This window comes from Carassius auratus, chromosome 5 (genome assembly GCF_003368295.1).
Source record: "Carassius auratus strain Wakin chromosome 5, ASM336829v1, whole genome shotgun sequence".
NCBI lineage: Eukaryota > Metazoa > Chordata > Actinopteri > Cypriniformes > Cyprinidae > Carassius > Carassius auratus.
In genome coordinates, this window is record NC_039247.1 from 8671990 (window position 1) to 8695898 (window position 23909).

Genomic DNA, 23909 nt, shown 5'->3' on the forward strand with positions numbered 1-23909 from the left:
AGACTGAGAGTAAGAAGCTGAACACTAGACCAAATCACAGGCTTGTGTTCACAAAGCTGATACAAAGAGCTCTTCAGAGGAAACTAGTCACAGAAAGTTCACCAGGTTAGTGGAATCAAATCTTTTAATAATATTAAGAGTTTTGTTTGAGGCTCCAAACAGAAGAAAAACTAAATATCCACTACCATAAACATAAAAGCTGTGTTTTCTGAATTATGTGACATACAGTATAAAGTATTTAGAGCGTGTGCCTTGCCTTGCGCAGTTTTTTTTTTGTACATTTGTACATATTTAGGCCAGGTCAAGACTTATTTATTTATTTTTGTTATTTCCTTTTTTTTTTTAATTTATGGATAAGAAAATATACATTTAAACAAGTCTTTAGATTTAGATATTTTGCAGGATACATTTTTTTTTACAATACAGCATTAAATTAAACAGTTTTTATCCAGACCAAGCTTAAAAAGTGCACCAGAATTTATAAAACTTTCAAAGCAATAATCAAGTAATGAATGAATGTAGGAATGAATCAAATTGATTTAATAGTAATGAATTTTTCTCATTTCAGCGCAATCTCCCACATTTATTGGTCAGTCCATTCACACATAAACACACAAACACACACACACTGCGGGCGACTTCAACCGTTTAAAGCGCATCAGTTTCTCTCTTCACGACAAGATGAGGATCTTACAGCTGCAGATCTAATCACTGTAATTAAGAGATAATTGGCATTAATTATTCTCACATAAGCTCATCACAAATCAACAGGAAAATGGCTGCTGCTGGTTTCCACACGCGACACACCGTGGTTAAGCTCTCAGAGATGCTTCGAAGCGTGTGGATTTACATCACAATACATCTCCTCCTTACTGAAGTGTAAAGCATCTGTCAATCAAATGCAAGAGTGATCATTTATATTCAGCTCATATTGGTTTATTTGGATGAAATTTGAGCTATTTTCGTGAATCAATTATGTTACATTTATTTTTGACTGTGCAAGTCATTTTCCTAAGTCAAGCATCACTATTACTGTTGCTCAAACTGAAGCATAGTCATTCATTTTAAACAAATGAATAAAATCATGATGCAGTGAACTCATGAACATTAACATCAGCCAATGTGAGAAAGGCCTTTCATTGCTTAGAAGTTACCCTGGTGTCTTTGCAACCTTGCAGACTATTGCATGTCTTGTTTTTTAGGTGATCATTAGTGATCATTGTTGGTGGAGCACTACTGGGGAAGGTAACAGTGGTCTTGCATTTGTGAAGTCTAAACTCTTTAGAGATGGTTTTGTAACCTTTTCCAACGTTTTCTTATCAATAATAAGAATCAATGAGAACAGCTTTAAAGATTTAATGAATTAAATGTTAATTCATTCCCAAAGAGGCTATTTTGTACACATATTCCATGTGAAATGTCTATAAATCTTGCATAATCCTCAGATATGATAGCAAAACATTTAAGTTGGACTGACATTTTTGTCATTTTAGTTACAATTTTTAACTCCACGTACAAATCTGAGATCCCTTGCAGTTTGTTTTTTTATCCAGTGTTTAATTACAAAATATGTTATCAGCAATGTGAATAAATCTAAATAAATTGTACATTCAGTTTGGGCAAAGGCGACAAATAATAAATATCACTGTTTCAGTGACCTAGAAATCTTTTTTCTTCTTTTTGCATAAGTTGCACAAGTTTAATTAGATTTGTGTGTTTCTAAATCCTAAAGCTTAGTTTCTTTCCAGTTATTAAATGAAAAAAAAAAACACCTTTCAAAACTGTCTCAGAAGTTTGGACCTGCTGTGCAAAACAACGTGAATAATGATCAGCTCACAGGTTTCAGGGCATGTTGTTGATAGCGACAGATCAATTCGAAAATTGTTTTCGCCTTGAAAGTCGTTTTGTCTTTGAAAGTCATTTAATGGCTAAAGCATGTGACCATGTGTTATCACTGCAGGCAAACAACCCACAGAAACCTTATCAAAAGAGGTTTGCACTTTACAGAGATATTATATGTTGTCAAAACACAGCCTGATGACAGAAACAGCAGGTTTAGCATTGCAACGATTTTGTGTCACTGAAAGCATGCTCCACTGGAACACAACAATCCAAGCACTGATCCCAGATGCAGTCTAAAAACTCAAAAATAATTCAGACACATGCCATAATTATGGAAGCCTGTTTTCACCATGGAACAAAAAATAATTTCAAAGTTATTCAGACTTTACATCTTGTTATTCAGACTTTACATCTTGTTATTCTGACTTTACATCTCGCGATTCTGACTTTACATCTCATGATTCTGACTTTACATCTTGTGATTCTGACTTTACATCTTACAATTCTGACTTTACATCTTACAATTCTGACTTTACATCTTGTTATTCTGACTTTACATCTTGTTATTCTGCCTTTACATCTCGCAATTCTGATTTTAGATCTTACGATTCTGACTTCACATCTCACAATTCTGACTTTACATCTTACAATTCTGACTTTACATTTTGTGATTCTGACTTTACATCTCTTGATTCTGACTTTACATCTCTTGATTCTGACTTTACATCTCTTGATTCTGACTTTACATCTTACAATTCTGACTTTACATCTTGTTATTCTGACTTTAGATCTCGTGATTCTGACTTTACATCTTGTGATTCAGACTTTACATCTTGTTATTCTGCCTTTACATCTCGCAATTCTGATTTTAGATCTCACGATTCTGACTTCACATCTTACGATTCTGACTTTACATCTCGTGATTCTGACTTTACATCTCACGATTCTGACTTTACATCTTGTTATTCTGACTTTACATATTGTTATTACAACGTAATTCTAAATATGATCAAGACTGCATGAGTAGATGTGTTTGGGGAATTCGGTTGTTGAAAATATAACATTTAAATTAACAAAATGACTTGAATAAACAGTTCATTTTGATAAGTGAGATCGAATGAGAGAGTCAGTAAAGTGATCTAATAATCCCATCACTACTCTCCTTATTTTTTAAAAACACATGAGAACTATTCACAGATATTTGCTCCTAAAATACTGGCTTTAATAAAGTCCCATTTATGTATTGATTTACACTGCATGAAGACAAACAAAACTGAAATGAGTGGGAAAACTAGGAAACCGACAAAGATGGACATTAATACAGTGCATGATTCAGGACTAACCTGTGCACACACCAGCCTACCAGATCCTGATATAAGCTCACTCACTCAGCCTCATTAGCCAGCTATACCTTGTTAACAATGGCAGACTCTCATTGGAATGCACATTAATTATGCTAATCAGGAGAGTGCTGCTCAAAGTATTATGTTAATGTCCTGTTTAGGAAGCATAAATCCAAGAAGCTGTGTCTGCCAGTGTCAGACTAATGCGGAGGCACTAATCGTGATATGTACGTTTGCTGCATTGTTAGGAGCCGCTCATACTGGACGTATTCTTACATTTAAAAAAACAACTAGAATAATGGAAAGGGAAACATTTTATGGCGAAGCAAACATCAAATTTCCATAACACACCTTTAAAAAAAACATTATTATATTATTTTTACAATAATGCATTATTTTTATAAAAATATTAAATTATTTTTAATTTCAAGAACAAATTTAATGAATTGTACAAATACAACACTTTATTTATTCTTTAATTTTGTTAAGTATCTTTTCCAACCAATCCATAACAGACTTAGTCTTATGAGAAATTAATTAATTAAATATTTTGTAAGTAAAAACTGAATATATTATATACTTTTATGCACTAGAGTGAAAGAACACTTTATTTCCCGGGAAGGGATCTTCTGCATTGAATTTCTTTGAATTGCATTTCAGTAAATTCCTTTTCCTGTCATTTCAGTTCAGTTGTCTATGTGTTTCGGCCAATTCAATTCAAATTCATACCAATGAAGTGAATGGAGCCAAATCTTCCATTTTTAATTCTACGCGACCCTGGTGTCTTCGCAGACAGCATGTGAAAGTACTGTAAGTAGGCAATAAGATCTGAATCCAACGTTAACACAATATCTAGACTGTTAAAATGCCTTCATCTGGTCAGTTTCTAAAGGCAGCATTTTCCAAGGATCATGCGTGGTTACATTTCAAAACATTTCCTCAGTCGTAATCAGTTTAACTGGTAAATGTCGAGAGGTTATTCCTGAGGAAAGTCCAAGCTTATGAAGCTTGGTGGGAGCCAATGTAAGCTGTAATTCACCTATGATGCTCATGCTTAGTCATGGAAATGTATCGATAGAAACTGTAAATGAAGGCTACTGAGAACGTCCTTCGGCCGTTAGTGTGTGTGCTGCAATCTTTCTGGAACAGGGACTATCGATCGATATGATTTCCCAAGACTCCTCTGAGCCAGGCGTAGGAGGGGAATGTTTTTTCAATGTTCTCTCAAGGACCCTCCGAATAAACACTTCACTACAGCTTTCCACTAAGCAACTGTGAGCTTTAACACTGATATTCTTACCCGAGGGTCAGATATTAATAAGGAACATTTATTCACAATCATGTCATTCTAAACCTGTATGAATATCTTCAATATTATCTAAAGCAGTCTCTGAGCTGCTCTTTTCTATAATATGAAAGTATGTTACTGGGCCAACTAACACAAAAAAATGGTGAGGTTACCCCAGGTAGCAAACTGAGGTTTTGAAATGTTTCTAAAAAGCTGAAATATCCAGTTTTTTTTTTTTTTTTATGATTATAGGGTTACAAAAAAAATTCTTACAGCATATAGTAACTTTATTTTCACCTAAAATATACCGTTATTTAATTGTTTATTATTAAAATTTCCAAAATGCTAAAATGTCCTGTTTTTTTTTTTTCTGATGATTATGGCATCATGTAAATGTTTCTTAGAATGTTCATCAAGTACAAATAACATCATAAGGAAGCTTTGTTTTGAATATTGATCTCGGGAATGTTTTCTCTCAAGTTTATTAGAGCATATAGCAAAAATGAATACAATTTTAAGAATGTTCCATAAATAACTTTAAAATGTTAGTGAAAGTTGTGAGAATGTTCCTTTTTAGCTGGTATATTGTCAAATCATATGATAACATTGTGTGAGGAATTTTAAGACAATATTTGCTGAAAATCTCCTACTGTAGCATAACTGTCAAATGTACATATATTTGTTTTTGTTATTTATTATTTACTTTATAATTTTTTATGCTGTTCAAAAATATTTTTTGCTAAGAAAAAAGTATCTTCTGCTCACCAAGCATTTATTAGACCATAAATACAGTAAAAACTGTCATTTTGTTAAAATTACAATTAAAAATAACTTTTTATAATTTAATTTAAGTTAACATGAAATTTATTTTTTATTAAACTGATTTAAGTTGTGTTGCTTTATATTCTCTGTTAAATAAAAAGTTATATTTGAAATATAAATATTTTATAACATAATACATCTTTACTACTAGTTTTCTTCAATTTAAAGCATCCTTGCTGTATAAAGGTTTTATATAAAAACTGACGCCAAATTTAACAAAAATAAACTAATAATTATACAAAAAAGGAGATAATAATGCAAATAAAAATAGAAAATTGAAATGATTCAGTACATGAAAGTGCAGCACTAAATTGTACAAACAAACAGATTGTATATGAACTAAGAACAACAATGATATGTAAATGATATGCATTGCATTGCAATATTAATATATGATGATGTAGAATTTTTATTTGCAGGTGCAATGATATTTAAAATAACCTATAAAAATATAAACAAGCAGTTTGTTAAACTATTGTTCTAGGTAGAAATAATTTTAACATTTCAAAGGGAAGAAGAAGAAGAATGCATGTTGTCTTCATAAAAAAGAGAATTATTATTTGTAAATCACCAGGTTGTAAAGAAAACATTTTCTACAAGACTTTTTGATTTCTTGTCAGCAGCTATACGAATGCTTTAACTCCTTGAAAATTGCGTCTTTTATCTGTAAAATTCAGCTGCGAAAACTCCCTCTGCATTCGACTTCTGCAGCAAACACGAATATAAACACCGCCATCCCTGAAGCGAACTGTCTTGGTTTCTCTTAGGTTGTTGTCTCACCTGTATGGTAGCTGTCAGGGATTGATTCTTTCATCTAGAACAAGGGAACAAAGACTGCTTTTAGGTGATGCCAAGAAAAGCACCAGAGCCAAGGTGAAGTAATGCGTGCCTTGTCTCCAGTGGAGCGTACGGCTTTGATCAGACGTACACAGCGGTTTTGGCACACAAGAGCTTGAAAAGCCCAAACACACCATATAATAGGTATGTGTGTGCTTGAACCACACCTGACTCCTCTGCCCTCATCTGAAATGTATGAACCGCGTGTGTTTGACAGACTGAATAACAATGTGCTCTTAAAGTGTCCTCATGAAAACACTGAATCTTGCATTTGCACCTGAGACAGAAAATGGTTGCATGACTGGAACTTAAGTGTCTTTTTTGTCATTAAAAGGACAGTTTAACCAGCTCAAAACCAAGCGATTAAAACATGTAAATGAAGGCAGTTAGATTTTCTTCTTTTGTATTTTAGAGAAAGGCAAATTGTTGGTCAAGATTTTCAGATTTATTTTTCTTTCGGACAATAACAGAAGGGGGAAAAAACGGTCTGTATCCCTATTTTCATTGCTATCAGGGTGTTTTTTTTTTTTTTCCAAATCTACTAAACTTTATAATGCAAGTGTTAATTTTTTTTTTAGTTTTTTATTTATTTATTTTTATGCCACTGCATCTACGCTGATAATAAAAGCAACTTAATTAAAAGGATTTAAGTCAGATTTGATTGTTTTGTAGCTACGAGTTTCAGACTTCTTTACCATTTGACTAGAAACAACATGGGAAAAAATGCATAGAATTAACAAAAATTTTATTTAAAATTACACCACTACATCAGATTTATTAAATGAAGGGCTTTAAGTTATTTGTACTTAATTTATTCCATATTATGTTGCAAGGTTTGCTGGTTTTCGCACACAATTTTTAGTAATTTCAATGGTAAAAAAAAAAAAAAAAAATCTACTTGACTTTATAAAGCAATTTGTTCATTTAGAGTTTTAAGGTTATTTAAATTACTCTGTCAGATCTAGAATTTATTAGAGCATGTTTTGAATATTTCAATACGCTGCCAAGCTAAGAAACCTATATTTCCAGCTGACCTGTAGTTGTAAAAGTCAACATTAAATGCTGTTCACAACCCATTTAACTTCTATAATGATGCATTTACGAGCGAAAGAGGATATTTAATGATATTACTGATTGCAAAGATGGCATTTCATATGAATACAGTACCCAAAGCAGGGATTTTATCAGGGACTGTTAAAATGTAGATGCATTATTGCATTCATACTTATAAAGCGAGATGCCTTCAAGTGCAAAAGATACTTGCATGCAATAAACATTTTACTTTATTAATAAAAAATAATCTGATTAAATAATTGCAATAAAAAAAGTATGATCAGAAAATGTGCATGCACAGGTTTTCCATTAAATAGAGCTCAGCTAGAACTCTTAGTTTGGCAAGTTTAACAAGATTATGAAAAAGTTGCATTACCGACAGCAGTGGCCTGAAGCTTAAGTTAGACATAATTTTCCCCTTCATTCCTCCTCTTCTGATCTCTCTCACCTCCTCTCCGTGAGGTATCATAAATTAAGTCAGGTCGATTCTCCAGAGTGTTATCTATCATATGTATGAAGTGGACTAATTCATTATGACTGTGTGTGATATATAACAGCCACTCAAGAGGGTCAAGAGTCCAGGAGAGCAATTAAAGCAGTCGAGCAGACATCAGCATCTTAAAACAAACAGTATGAGCCAAAGATTTACTGCTATACTCTTTATTACCCAAATCAAAACCATAGACGAACTGTTCTAAGTCATGCATGTGACTCTTTCATAAGCATGGCATCAATCATAATATATATTCCCATGAACAACACAAAGGCTCAACTGTAAGAACGACATTTTTACCCTCAGTCAGTCATCCATCATCACCACTGTTTACATTAAATGTAATTAAACATGAACCTCGTCTTTTCCCAGTCTCAGTGTTTTTTTGTTATTGGATTTCTTTTCCAATTTTGGAATTTTGTCCCTTCTTAAGAATATACATGAAATTCCTGAATTATAACTACTGTAGGTTATTTTAAATACCATTGCATTAGATCTGCAAATAAAAGTTTGATTTACTCCCTCGCTATATTCAATATTATGTTGCAAAAGTATCTGTTTCAAAAATTGTAATACATTGCGCACAATTAAATTGTGACAAAATTAGCACTATCTATCTATCTATCTATCTATCTATCTATCTATCTATCTATCTATCTATCTATCTATTGCCCAAATTATCCTTACATAACCAAAGTTAAGAACAAACTTTGAATAACGTTAATCAAACATTCCTTAGAAGTTTGGTGATCTTTGATAATGTTCTCAAAACATTGGCACAAAAAAAGTTATTTATACATCGTTCACGGGACATTTTTTTTCTGAAACATTTTAGTTGAACGTTTCTGTTACATTCTGTTACATTCAAGGAAAAAAAGTTTAAAAAAAATAAACTGAACATTTGGAATGTTCAGAGAACAAAAAAACACTTTAATTTTTGTCAGTTGGTTCAGAAACCCTTCAAGTTACATTCCTAGAATGTTTTCGAAATGATAAAATGGAACGTTCGAATAACCAAGACAAAAACTTGTTTAATAAATACTTTTGAACATTCAGAAAACAAACAACGCTTGCATATTTTAATGGTATTGTTGTTAGCTGAGTAGAGGTCAGTTGTGTGATCCAAATGTCCCCTGACTTTCTCTAATGTACAGTACAATACAATCGCCCTTTAAGCAAGTGTCCACTGATTACTGTAATCTATCACATTACTGTACAACTATAGGACATATTAGAGCAAGAATACATTCAACTCTTATTGGTCCGATGACAGCACTGATGACAGCACACACTTTATCACGTTAAGATGTGTAAGCAGGAGTCTGAGCAGACAGAAGCAGCTGCACCGTGCCGAGAGTCGGTCACTCCGAGGTGTCAGGTCTGATAAACGAGAGCCGAGCTGTTCAATTTCACATTTGGTCCTCGTCATATCCAGCGCTCGGTGGTGATCATGCGCCACTGACCCACGGAGGATATTGATAAAACAATTATCTGCTCGCCGCTCATTTGATTTTCTATTTCAATTACCGCCAGCGAGGACGGGGAAAGGGAGGATTGCACTATTGATTTTCTTTTTTCTCTCTGGCAGGAGCGCAAGACTCCTTCACATGCTGCTTTGATGACACCACAGCCGTGTAATAGCACGCTGTCTCGTGTCCTTGTCTGGTTTTCAAGTCTCACTTGTTGCAATTATGTGTTTGGGGAAGAAACGGATGTTAAATCACTGTGTTAAGTCAAGACACTACAGGCAAAACCAAGGCATTTTTTTTTCCATGCACTAGGCTGTCTTGTTTAAGACTAGGAAAAAATTTACGTTTTTTTAATGCATGTATTTTCTGATTTATGGAGTGATGAAAAGAGATCCCTACAAAATCCCTTCTGTAATAACCTTAAACCTTTAAGTATTTTGAACCTGGCTTTATCCAGTAAATCTATGCACATTTCCAGAAAAGTTGTAATAAAAAAAAATAAAAAAATCATCTTAATATACTGTGATTAATCAAGTGGGAGAAAGTATGGTTATCTATTAGTTATTTTTTTACCATATTCACCTGTGGTGTCTTGCCTTAAGTAATATCAAGATTTTAGAAACACTAAATAGAGCCGACAAAAGTTACTATGTTATGAAAATTTATATTCTTCCAAAAATATCTAAAAAGACCAGGGATTTATATTAAGAAAGTAAATGTGATCAGTTTTGATTTTGACATTAAAGCTGTTCTTTCCCAATAAAAAACAAATCAATGTCAACAAATATCTTTTTTGAAGAGTCATTTGAAAACCCATAAGTTATAACATAGCCTGACATGTCAGTTATGAGTTATGATGAATAATCACTGTGAAAACAAATTACTCAGATAGTCGAATATTCTTCAGATTAGTCCATTTATCAATATAAGCACTGTTTGCAGCCAGTATAGTGTGTGTTATCACTTTTTAGCACCAGTTAAAAGCTCTTAAACTTTATCTAATCACCTCAAACCGTGAGATTCCCAGGAGACTCTATTGACTTGACTGACAGACAGTCATAAACCAAACCTGCTAAAGAGCTGCAATGATAAAAGACAAGGGAAAAGAAGAAGTGCACTGTGGGAAAATCAAGCCCAGTGCAAAGCATTTATGAGCTCCTCCTTTTAACAAAGCAGGGTGATCTCAATCATATTCATAAACAGTATCAACATAAGTAAAGTAGTGCCAGAGTGATGGTGAAACATTGTGCATTGCATATGTTATATGCAAAATCCATTGAATGTTATTGCATCACATGTTTAATTATTTTTTTAACTAATTACATAACAGTTACTGCATTTGCATATATATTGCAATTTAATATTTAGTAAATCTTGAAGGATATGTGAACTGTATCTAAAGTTGTCCATTTATATATAGATGCTGTCATCATGGTGATATTGTATGCTGCTGTCTATCCAAATGTATGCAATATGTGTGCTAGAATGAATATGAATTCCTATGAATACTAATGAGATTACATGAACAAGCACATATTGCATCGCAGAACATATGAGGTTTTAGGCCGTTGTGCGTTTGAAGCAAGTTTTAAGCTTCCATTTGTTGCCTTATTTTTTCATCTCAGAAAAATGAAGTATATACCAACCTCCAAAATGGATATGAATAAAATATCAGTTTCTTCTCCTCAGCAGCAAATGAGGGTTCCATGCCTTGTTAAGGCAAAGAAAATGCTGATTAAATTTTCATTTCACTGCAGTCTTTTTGCACCACACTTTCTGCTCCGAAATATCTGCTCGACGAGGGTCTATCTATCTATCTATCTATCTATCTATCTATCTATCTATCTATCTATCTATCTATCTATCTATCTATCTATCTATCCATCCATCCATCCATCCATCCATCCATCCATCTTTTACATACTATTATAGTATTGATACATTTTTTTAATTAGTTTTTCTTTTTTATGGTTTCAGTTTTCATTCAAATTTGTTTCAGTAATTTTCTTGTGTGCTTTTGTTATTTATTTATTTATTTTAGGGCTAGCACACAAAATATCTCTACCTGTCAGATATGACTGAAATATGTATTGGGGGAAGTCACCTGTTCGACACGGCTCTGTTAGCCAATCAGAATGCATGGAGGCGGTTCTCTGCCTGTCAATCATTGCTGACATGTCTTTGGAGGGCGTCGCCCAGCTGACTGTACAAATGATTGCATATATAATCTGAAGTTGTTTTATGTCATCATCTCATTAAGCAAAGTCAAAGACAGTCATTTTAGCAAAGGGGTGAACAATATACTTATTAGAAATATATTAAAAAGTGTTAAAATCTCCAAAATATAGCCTATACTTGCCTTTTTCCTACAAACTTGATTTTTTTATAATAAATCATTGTCTCCAATACTGCTGTCATCACATCAAGCATTTTAGAAAACAATAGCGTTATTGTGGGGGGAAAAAAGTATTTTTAGTAGTAAAAATCATTTTAATACAGAAACATGAATGGTAAAATTCAGAATTGGTTTTATCAATAAAGTGACTGCTAGCTTATCCTCTTTTCCTCTAAAAAAGTAAGAAAAGTTATGCTTATCATAAATCCACGTCATTACTTTTACTAAAAACCGTGATCAAGGCCACTTATTCAAGGACATATAAAAAAAATAATTTTAAAGTTTCATTTTGCAAGAATTATTCATATCTAGCTTTACAAATATTCACATTTTCTCTTTAGAAAAATGCAAGAGTAGCCAAATATAATAGCACTACCTTTTTCAATAAAAAAAGTTTTAAGTCATAAAGAATGGCCAAAGATTTAATTCCAACAAAATTAAGGAATTTCTTTACAGATTGAACAGAATTACTGTTTCGCACCTGGGAAAATAAATGGAGATCACACCTGCATTTTTTGCATTGAAAAAATGCAAACACAACTTCCTGATGTATGATAAAAAGAGGAAACGGCCTTGTGTGAAAGTCAGCTGACCGACTCATTTGATATTTTCTGTGTGTATAAAATATATGACCCTTCCCTCTCAGGTTTTCATCCCATGTGGAAAAATTCTGGACTACTGCAAATCACAAATGGCCCTCATATCACATGCATGTCACAGGGGAAATGTCAAATCAAAAAAACTAATGAAATGAAAAGTGATGCAGTGATATTTTAGCTTAATTTAGTTTACCTGTCGAGAGTGTGAGATTGTGCTGACAGAACAAAATCAGTGTCTTTCAGATCATCTTGACAACAGACTTCATCATTTTTGCTGAATGACTTTTAAATGATGGTGCTTTGGTGATTTTATGTGATTATATGAAATCCGCTCTCCAAACGTTCATTGCATCAACTATGAAAACATTCTGGCAAGGTTCTCTGAAGGTTATAAACAAACATTCTTCCAGTAATGTTAATAGATTGTACGTTCAAAATTATCTGGTCTTTAATAATGTTCTCAATTCATCATTCATAAATTTTCTAAAAGATATTAGTTGGACGTCCGTTTAACTATTTTTAAACATTAATACTTACTGTACTTGCTTCAGATAGTTCAGAAAACATGTAAAAATAACTTTCTCATAATTTTTGCCAAATTATAAAATGGAACATTCTCTTAAAGAGATAGTTCACCCAAAAATTAAAATTCTGTCATCATTTTCTCACCCTCGAGTTGTTCTAAACTGGTATGGGTAACCGAACCGAATAGTTGATGGTAGCCATTGACTTTCATAGTTTTTTTTTTTTCATACTATTGAAGTCAATGGCTATCTTCAGAATGTTATATTTGTGTTCAGCAGAAAAAGAGCACCTCATACAGGTTTGAAACAACTTGAGGGTAAGTAAATAACAAAAAATTTTTTGGGGGAGAAATATCCCTTTAACCTATTTCCTTATGTTCAAATAATAATAATAATAATAATATATACATATTTTTTTTCACATTTAAAAACTGGACATTTGGAACGTTTATAGAGCACTTAGAAAACATCCCTAATTTATATGCTTCAAAGAACATTTAAATGTATTTTAACGTTTGTGAAATGATAAAATGGAATGTTCCCTTAATATTTCCCTAACATTCACATAACATTCAGAACATTCTTAACATGAACATCAGCATAAAGTTCTTATTATTGTTAGCTAAGCTAATGCTTTATAAGTTGCACTATCCTTTTTGTCTTCATTTTTAGCACTAGACCACTTTTTTCTAACTAGATTTAATGCATTTCTTTTTGTTTTGCTTGTGAAGTTTTTTGCTATTTTTCTTCATAAAAGACAACGTGCACACTCAGAATGCTTTTGGCTCCACTACTCACCAAGTGCAGAAAACATTTGCTCAAGAAATGTACATTGTGCTTTTATCTCTACACCGAAATAGAAGTACATAAGCAGAGAAGGAACGCCAGGGATTTAAATCAATTATGCTCCATTCTCATGTCCATTTTCCAGGCCACTGATCCATGCTGCCTGTCTCTGACAGTCCTCCACAGCCTACAGGGTAAGCAAGCTGAACACAAGCCGCCTGGGCAGAGAGAGTGTAATGATCCACCCACCACAGTCAAGTGCATCTTAACCACTGTGCAGCCTAGTTAATTGCACAACTTGCTGCTATAGTGAAAAAGACAGGGAATGCACAGGGAATGTGTATTATAAGCGTAAACAGACTGATATTTCAGATGCATGTCTGCAATCATACATAGGTCACTTTTTAGGATCCATTGGTGAGCAAGTGATGCAATGCTAATCTTGCTAACATAACAGCATCAATATTTATGTTGATATTTATTTAACTTCTGCCATATTTTATAGTCTCTTCTAATAAAATTTTATTGCCCAAATAGATATATAATATTCAGCCAGATTGATTTAACTCATTAGCTTTTGTAAGATTGCGTCAATTTCTAAAATGCCCCCAGTAGACTTCAGAAGTGCTTACTTAATATAAAGCATGTCTGTAAATCAACCTAATGAATCAAATGCAATTGCTTTGCTGTACTTAAAGCTGACAATTGATTTTGCAGAATGAGAGACGCATATTTACAAATATGCATGCACTGCGAAAATTGTGTTTGTGAATGTATTCAGCTTGCTGAGTTGAAAAGTGGAGTTACTCACTACCTGAATGTTTAATGCACTGGCACTAGAGATGTAATGCAATGTTTTATACTACATTTACACACCTGATTGCTCCACAGAGCCAATGAATTTCCACAACTTTTCAAGACATTTGATTACATGCAAAGCAATTATTTAATTAGAAAGCAATATCAAGCAAATTAAATATTATCAAGCTGAGCATACCTAGAAAAAATAAATAAAAATAGTGATTCTGAACAAAAATATTTCTTTCAGATTTACAAACATGATCATTAGGCTCCTAAATAAAATAAGATGAAATTTACTTTTTGACAAAAAATAAATAAATAAATAAAATAAATTCAGCCTAAATAAATCTATAATTTAAAAATTGTAAATATTTAGCTTAAACCATTTTAAGTTAGTATTGCAGACCTACATAAAAATAGTTTTTGCATGATTTTGAGATTACTAAAGCGTATATTTCATTGTAAAGTTTTTACATGTATTTATTCATTTGACTGAATTCATTTCTAAACAAATAAGTTTAAGATAAAGATGTTATTTGTTTAAATATATAGCATTTATAAATAGGAATGGGTGTGCATTGAAATTGCGCCTACTGCAAATTGCACAATTTATCAACTGGAGATTCAGTTGCAAATCTGCAAAAATAATTACAGCACAATGTATGCAAATATATGTGTTTTCCTCTTTCCAGGCATAAAAATACATTGTTTATTCAATTTACAGAAAATGCATGCTGAATCTTCTTCTTTTAGAAACACAACAAAGCTTGTCGACAAATGAGAAACTCTTTCTATTTTCAACTCAAGTCAGTGAGGGCCATCTACAAACATTTACAACTTCCCAAAAATACCTGACTTGTCCCTCTAAAATCAGGTGATTTTTCATTTAATATAAACATATCTCTGCCAGTCATAATCCCTCATGATAGCATGTTGGCCTAAAAATTGTGAAACACCTTGAATATTCAATGCTGATGTCGAAAGCATCTACTAAGATGCACATTTCTGATCTTCTGTGTCTCTGCTATGCTTTCATCAATAAGTAGCTGAACACTGTATGGAGTGCTCTGTTAATCAAACTGCATATTTGCTGAAAAGTACTCAAGATATCAACCACACCTTTACAAAATACGTCATCAGAAAAGACCACAAACAGCTCATTCACACCTGGTAAGGAAGCATCTGTCTGTGTAAAACACACCATTGTCTGTAATAAACGTGAGCTTCTGCAGGACTGCTGGTGGCTTTTGTGAATGTAACAGCGGTCTGTATTGAAGAGCATCATCCGTGCAGGTGTATTATGGCAGTGTATTGTGTGGGGCATAAAGGAGCACTTACCTGTTTTCTCTTTGATTTCACAGAGCACGCTGAACAGAGCCGCTTTCATTCTGTGACAATTCAGCCCGTGCTTTCTTTCAAGAAAAAACAGGAAGGATACAGAATAACTGATCATTCATAAATATCATTAACACAGTGTTCTGCATTCAGAGTTCCTCTGCTGTGCAACTAAATTCATCACCTTGATTCCACTTGATTGCACCTCACAGCACCATGCAAGTTTAACCAGTGTTTCTCGATAGGAAACTTACATTATTATGTTTCATGTGCTTTTATAGAATACTTTTCTTTTAATGTGTTAATGACATACGTTTACATAAAACCATATTGTTATGATTAAAACAACACCAGTGTGGTAAATGTATTATGGTGCATAATATATATATATTACAAGCATGTTAAATATATATATATATATATATATATATATATATATATATATATATATATATATTTAACATGCTTGTAATATTTAAATTATTATATTTTTTCAAATGTACTTGCATGTTAGACTTCACATTTTTATAGTTTTGTTGTTCTATTTATATACATTATTTTTATTTATTTTTATTTTATTATTAAAATATTATAATGTATTTATATTTATACTTTTGCATATTACCTTTTACAGTTAACCGATTAATATGTATATATATACATATATACATACATAAATATATAATTTTGTTACTGTTCACATTCCCCTGAAAAGCCTAAAATTGCCTGTTTAAAGTGACATCATGCCCTGCTGTAGGATATATGGCGTTTTAAATTAGTTTTATCTCTTTTTTTTTCCTGGACAGCAACTGTGCAAGTGCTACAATATTTATTTATTTATTTATTTATTTATTTATTTTTTGAGAAAACTTTAGAAATGTACGTTTAATACCACACTAATAAATATTCGCCAGAGTAAAAAGTGTGTCGTGCTTGTGAGCTGCTTGTAAATAAACCTTATTGTTATCAATATATTGCACCAGCATGGACAGCAATGTAAAGAGTCATTGTAAAACTAACTTTGCCTGAGCCTCGTCCAGGCTCTGGTCGGTGATGGTCATGATCTGATGCAGAATGTCTCCGATGTCCTGCTTGTTTCTCGCGTCGGTTCCGTCATGAGGCACCGGTAAAGCCACCGGGTGTCCGCTGAGGGTCACACCGACCAGGGTCTGCATCAGATGACTCTGCTCATCCATCCTCCGCCTCAAAGAGCTCTGACTTTTTTTCAAATCCACACACGAGAGATTTCGATGCCGTCTTGAATCAGTGCAATGGAAATGACGGATGCGTCCCGAGTGCGCGGAAACAAAAAAGTGCTTTAATAAAAAGATCCACTGATTTCCAGTATCAGAAACAGTCTAGTGCACACATGCTTTTATACTGTTCATCGTTTACCTCGTTGCAATGTTTTTTCAAAACGTTATCCCATGCAATCCAGTGGCAGCTTCTGCAAAACTTCAGAAAATCCCCCTCTATTTGATTTCCATCCTTGAATAGAAAATTAATTAGTTATAAAAATGGGATGCATATAAGCTGCTATACATCATTGGCTTTCCAGTGTTCTTTCTTCCTGTTGTTTAGCTGTGGAATAACAGACAGGTTGTTAAACGCACACCCCGCTCCTCTGGATGATCTACAGCAGATGTAATGGGTTGTGAGAATATCCGTGTGGATTCCCGTGTGCGTCTCGAGCGCAGCAGCTCCTCCTGATGATGTACCCACTTGCACAACAGTGTGCAGACAGTCGCTCCGCCCACCCGGGGTCTGCAAATGTGCATCTGTGCTCATACATATATGTCCAAAGAGTCTGGACGATGCTCAGTCAAAGTTTTAAAATGACATTGCATTGCCGCCAACGCTTATCCAATGTATCAATAGCAATTTATTAACACGATGCTTCTTCGTGCGTCACCTAAAATATATATATATATATATATATATATATATATATATATATATATATACCCACACACCCACACACACACACACACACACACACACACACACACACACACACACACACACATATATATATATATATATATATATATTTTTTTTTTGTCATACGATATGGGGTAAGTTGTCACACACAATTAGTGCAATACCATTTATATGTATTTGATATCCCCCATCCTTGTCTAACTCGACATCGTATTCTATTCTATTCAAACTGTAGCACACCACATACAAAAAAAAAAAAAAAAATTGTCACTTATTTTTTTTTATTATTATTATTATTATCTCTGTGTTGAAGCCTCTGTCGCTAAAACAAAATCATTATGTTAAAATACTTGGCAATAAAGCTCTTCCTGACTCCTGATCGGAGAAAGTTATTAATTGTAGATATTGTATTTTGTGAAGTTTTGAACATGCCTCTTAATATAAGAAATTATGTAAATAAAGAAAAAGGGCAAATTAAAAGGAATCAGGTAAAATAATCGCATTAAATTAAAACAATATTTAAAATAACACAATAAAAAATAAAAATAAAATAAAATACGATAAAATAAAATCTCTCTGTTTGTCTATCTATTTTATTAATTGTTAACAATCTATCTGTGATTGGCTGCGCGTCTAGTCCATCCCTTGTTCTAGTCTAGAGGGTGTTTCCCATAGCGGTCTACTTCCGGTATGAGGGGTAAACCCGCAGGAAGTAGCCTACTGGACCACCAACACAGGAACAACAACAGAGTAAACAGACACGTTTATTCTCTTTTTGGGACGATATCTCCACAATTATGAGATGAGAAAGTCCAGTCAGTGCCTCGCTCGGACGGTGTGGCCCGTCTGTGATGGTTTGAGCCGCTGTTATAGGCACGAATGAAGGTAATAATGCGCGGATGTTTGAGGCTCATCGAGCAGATTAGCACGAGCTTTAGCGGGGCCCGACCAGCGCGTCCACTCAGCTCTTACTACGCTTTTTCCTTCCAAAAATATCAGTAAAATGTAATGTTATTCAATTAGACAGCAACGAGAGTACATGTGTGACCAGCTCGCCCTCATAACGAACACAGTTAATGTGTTTAATGATCAGAAATTGATAGTTTTCTGGCTAATTAGCATTTAGCATTATTTGTTATTTTGTTTATTTTGTTATTGTGTGGTGTAACAATAAGGCATGGGTGTCCTTGCTTATGTCCTGTGGTGGTTAGGAAGGCTGTTGGTTGTCTTTCATGTGACAGGAGCGATTATGACAGCTAGTTAACAGCTAGTTAACAGTTAGTAACTAACCAACTGTGTGTGTGTGTGTTTGCTTTACTATGTGTTGCTATCATCAACATCCTCATAAGAACAATAATAGAACCTTGAATACTGGTTCATGCATTAAACCTGTGTGTATCGTCCTAAACTTCAATTTATTGAACTTTTTTTGGCACAGTTTACTAAACAGAAAATTGCAATTTGCAATGTTGGCCAAAAAATGTAATTCGGATCGTTTGTAATGTAAATTAGTGAGATCTTATATAGTAGTATAAGAGACTACTGACATCAAATATGTATACATTTTTTCTTTTCATTTATTATAAAATTATGAAAAAAAAGACCTCTGACACTAGCTTGCTCTATTCTTTTTCTATTCTGCTTTTTTTTTTTATTATATTATTTAAAAGCCCTTGGTACGTTTTCTGTGTTTAAGCTAACAGAGACTTGTTATAGCACTTGTGTATCATTGCGCTTTTGTTGTTTTTGATTGCTTCCATTGTCCTCATTTGTAAGTCGCTCTGGATAAAAGTGTCTGCTAAATGTATAAATAAATATAATCGGTCACTTAGTTAAGATTTCACATCATAAAAAAAAAGTTAAGAATGAGATGAAGGTGGATGTTTTTACATTTATGTTAAAAGACCTCTGATTTACTAAACATTTTAAACTATCAGTCAGACGACTGTCAGTAGGTTGTGAACAGCAGAATTTTCAGCAAAGTTTTAATCATGTAGAAATTTGCATATCAAGAATGATACATTAGGCTTTATAAACTTAAAGGGTTGGTTAACCCAAAAATGAAAATTATGTCATTAATAACTCACCCTCATGTCGTTCCAACTCGTAAAACCTCTGTTTGTCTTCGGAGCACAGTTTAAGATATTCTTACGGGTTTGGAACAACATGAGAGTGAGTTATTAATGACATAGATTTCATTTTTAGGTGAACTAACCCTTTAATGTATTATGCAAGTCACTGTATGATATTTGTAGCTTAATGCTTAATCATCTGGTCTGTGTTACCCTGCAGGCAGGCATCCATGTCCCACCATGGAGAGGAGAAAATAACCCCAAAAAGAAGGAAAAGAAGACGCTGCATTGCTGAGGAAATCTTCAGCCTCTAACTCCAATCCGGACGGAAAACCGGAGAGTGCCAGAGGGGCGAGGGGCTGGTGTTCAGAATGGCTTTCCTCGACAACCCTGCCATCATCCTGGCCCACATCCGGCAGTCGCACGTGACCAGTGATGACACCGGGATGTGCGAGATGGTCCTGATCGACCACGACGTGGATCTGGAGAAGTGCCATTCGTCTGCGGCGTCCGCTGGTGGAGGCTCGTCCGGGGGTTCGTTTGGAGACGGCAGCGGTGGAGGAGACGGCCAGACCTGCGATCTCTCTCAGTCTGTCGACATCACCTCCAGCTGGGACTTTGGCATCCGTCGGCGCTCCAACACAGGCAAGTAGCTGTCTGACTCTCAGACTCTCTTCTTTCGGTGCTCTGAATGCAGCTTACTGATGTAGTTGGTACTGGTAAAAATGAAACGCCCAAAAGAGACGAGAAAAGCAAATATTTACCAGTTGCACTTTATTTTTACATTTGCGCAATTTCCAACATTTTTGTGTGTTTACAGCTTTCGGCTAGATTTGTTACGAGAACCGGTTGTGAACCTGTTGTCACAGAAACTTGGAAGGCTTCCCTGTAGCTATTCACCTAAAGTAAAAGTTCAAGGATTAACTCTTAAGTATTAATTAATCACTGCCCAATTTTTTTCCCTTAATGTTGTGTCCATTTTTCCGTGTGTTATCACAAATGGTATTGATTATCTGTATCATTCAAGGCATTGTAATGAAGTTAGAAATTCTAGTTTTGTGTCACTCAGCCATCTAAAACGTAGATCAGTTTTTTGATTTATGAGAAATGTAGCATTCCATCACTTACTCCTAAATGGCCTGCAATGAATGGGTGCCATCAGAACGAGAGTCCAAACAGCTGATAAAAACATCACAATAATCCACAGCACTCCAGTTCATCAGTTAATGGCTTGTGAAGTGGAAAGCTGTGTGTTTGTAAGAATCAAATCCATCAAGATGTTTTTAACTTTAAAACTGTTGGCATTAGATTTTAGATTGTGTATTTTTATTGTTGTTGAAAATCTGAACTCATTTGATGATTGGCTGTTGAGGGCCATAAATGCAATTGAGTGCAATTGAAAAAAATGCTTCCTAAATAGAGATCCTTCATAGAACCTGAAAGAATTGTTAATGCAATTCTTAAGGAGTCAGAATCTTTAAGTGGAATCTGAATCAGAGCCAGAATCTTTCATTTCCTTATTCCCATCCCTGCTGCTTACTGATTATTATAAATAGGCTGAAAGCATGGAGCAAAGTGAAGCAGAAACTTAGGCTGGACTTAAACACTATGACCTGGTTTCACTGACGGGGCTTAGGTTAAACCAGGATTAGGCCATAGTTTGGTTAGGAGATTTAATTAGCTTTTATAAATGTGCCTTAGTTTAAAAACACTACTGATGTGCATCTTCAGACAAATCAGTGGCAGTGACAGGTTTTAAGATCAGGAAGTGCTAGTTTCTCTCAGTTAAAACAGACCAGACATGCATTTACATTTGGGACTAGGCTGAAGCCTGGTCTGTGAAACTGAGGGGAAGTCCTTACTGTATCAACCACTCAGAATTGAGCAGGAAAAATGATCTGTATTTCTGATTTACAGAAATAAAAAGGAAATTTTACAATGCATTTTGATTTCACTACGTACAATTTAAAATGAAATGAATTGTTTCTTAGGGGTATTTTATTTATTTTCCTTTTCTGTGATCAAGAGTTAATCGGATTTTGCTTGTTGGTTGGTAATGCTGATCATATTTTGCTTTTAATACAATATGACAGTATAGGATTAGGCATAATTATGTGAGGCTCATTATGTTATGCTTGTTCAAACAGTTGTAGGTCAGTGTAAGGACTGATATACTGATGGCTGGTTATGTTGAGGTTTGTTCCTGGAGCCATTCAGTTTCAGTCCGTACCTTTTATCATGGCAGCTGTTGAAATGCACATTAATCCTGGGCTAGAGATTGATCATCACTAGCACTCCAGCGCTGTTACATACAGGCTTAGCTCTGGTTTTGGGATGCTTTTGTCAGGCTGGGAAATATTTCTCTATTATGAACAACCTGTGCCCAGGACGAAAAGACAGTTTCGTGAGACATGAGCCAATTTAATGGGGTTGAAATCCAACTACGAAGGTGCTGCAGACAATGAAAAAAATAAATAAATAAATAAACAAAAGCTGTCACTGGGACGGTACCCTTTCAAAAGGTGCTAATTTGTAAGTTTTGGGTACTAATAGGTATCTTTAAGGTAGTAATATACACCCTTATGGGGAACAATGAATAAATAAATACAATTTAGAACATTTAATCACATTTAAAATATAATATATAGTCAAACCAACATTTTGTCAGACACCAGATATAGTTTTTGATATTTATTTTTTTAACTAGTGGGTGCAGGACACTATAGTTCATTTATGTGTTTATTAAGTGTTGATAGCAAAATAAAGTGAACTGTGACCTATTATATTCAAAAATTCTTCATACAGTGGATTATCGGTAATATTGATAAAAATTTGGGACCAAAAATTATTCAGACACTTTGACCTGACCATGTTTTGCTTAAGTGTCTGAAATAAATTTTGTCTTGTCACATTTTATTATAATTAAATGTTGAAGATGTTTTAGAAAATTTAGAACCATCACTTTTTTTCAGAATTAGTATATTGTTAAATTTGACATGTGTGTATATATATATATATATATATATATGATATACCTGTTACACTGAAAGACAATGGAACATTATTTCATCCACATTTCGACGCTTTATATTCACAAAGGTTTTTTGAAACAAAAAAAATATGCATTTGACTTTTATTTACCATGATTTTTATGCATTTAAAATCACTTTTTTGATTTTTGATGTAGCCACGTCTCATATAAACATATATATATATATATATATATATATATATATATATATATATATATATATATATATATAATATATATATATATATATATATATATATATATATATAAATATATATAATGATAATGCTCATATAGATATAAATAATGCTAATTAAAAAATTCTGTCTAATTTCATGTCTAGTATAATAAGTGTCCAATAATGTGAATCTTCAAAGCTCCTGTCAGGCAGGGTACAGTCTACATACACACTGTGAAGTGGAAAAGATACTTTATGTTCTTGCTTTACTGTTGAAGCAATAGTCACCAAGATGAAAATATAATTTCCTTCTAATGTTGCATTTCAAATTTCAATGTGACACATTTCAAAATGCATGAAGCGTTTGCCTTCACATATTTGTGGATGAGAGTGTATTTCGTGCTTTATGGTCACATATATTTGCGCTGTGCATCTGTAATTGTGCTTTTTTTTTTGCACTGTGGGGAAAAATAACCTTCATGTGGGACCTCTCAGACCAATCAAAAAGAGCAAAAATCCTTAAAGAGAAAGTTTTGCCATTTAAGCGGATTAAATTTGCATACATGCTGCATATTTGTACTTGCTCTCAAAATAGCAGCCAAGTGCTTTCTATCAAAACACTTGAAGTGCACAAATTGGACTAGTTTTAATGTAACATGTTCCAAACACATAAAAAAGCATACCAAACCAAATGCATATGCAGCTTGAAGACTATATTTTATAGTGTACGAGCTGCATATGTGTTTGTCACAGAATGTTTAGATTTCATTTTTACGTGTTTTGAAAATAAAATATAATGTACTTCATGACCTCATGAAGTAAATGGAAATGTCTTGTACTTCTGTGTAGATATTCTGGTATATCCGCTGACCTGAATGAGTAAGTTGAGAGCGTTTTAACACAATTCAATTTCAGTCTTTTGTTTTCCTTTGTGACATTTTCACGACATTTTAAAAATTCTCATTACTGTAATGGGGAAAAATATGGTATATAAAAATATGATATATTATTAAATTAGTTTTGTAAAGTACAAAACTTAAAGTATACATCAAGGTAGTATTTGCTGGACTAGATTTAATAATAATAATAATAAATAAAAT

The 23909-nt window shown here is 33.6% G+C and overlaps 2 protein-coding genes across 5 annotated transcripts in view; one reads left to right on the plus strand and one right to left on the minus strand.

Moving 5' to 3' along the window:
* Positions 1 to 17345, minus strand: part of LOC113073604 (pre-B-cell leukemia transcription factor 3-like) — a 36272-nt gene extending 18927 nt beyond the window's left edge. For 2 of the 3 annotated variants that reach the window (XM_026246433.1, XM_026246419.1), the window contains exons 1-2: positions 16608 to 16866; positions 15591 to 15664 (exon numbers count right to left, since the gene is read on the minus strand). In XM_026246433.1, coding sequence (XP_026102218.1) covers positions 15591 to 15664; positions 16608 to 16783 — 250 coding nt within the window. In that variant the 5' untranslated portion in view covers positions 16784 to 16866. Of the gene's footprint in view, positions 1 to 15590; positions 15665 to 16607; positions 16867 to 16982 lie in introns of those variants that run through there. The other variant, XM_026246425.1, reaches the window with a different exon arrangement.
* An 877-nt stretch (positions 17346 to 18222) lies between these two features.
* LOC113073620 (target of rapamycin complex 2 subunit MAPKAP1-like) overlaps positions 18223 to 23909 on the plus strand; it is a 29986-nt gene continuing 24299 nt past the window's right edge. For both annotated transcript variants that reach the window (XM_026246442.1, XM_026246447.1), the window contains exons 1-2: positions 18223 to 18413; positions 19821 to 20245. In XM_026246442.1, the coding sequence (XP_026102227.1) occupies positions 19972 to 20245 (274 nt within the window). In that variant the 5' untranslated portion in view covers positions 18223 to 18413; positions 19821 to 19971. The remainder of the gene's footprint in view (positions 18414 to 19820; positions 20246 to 23909) is intronic.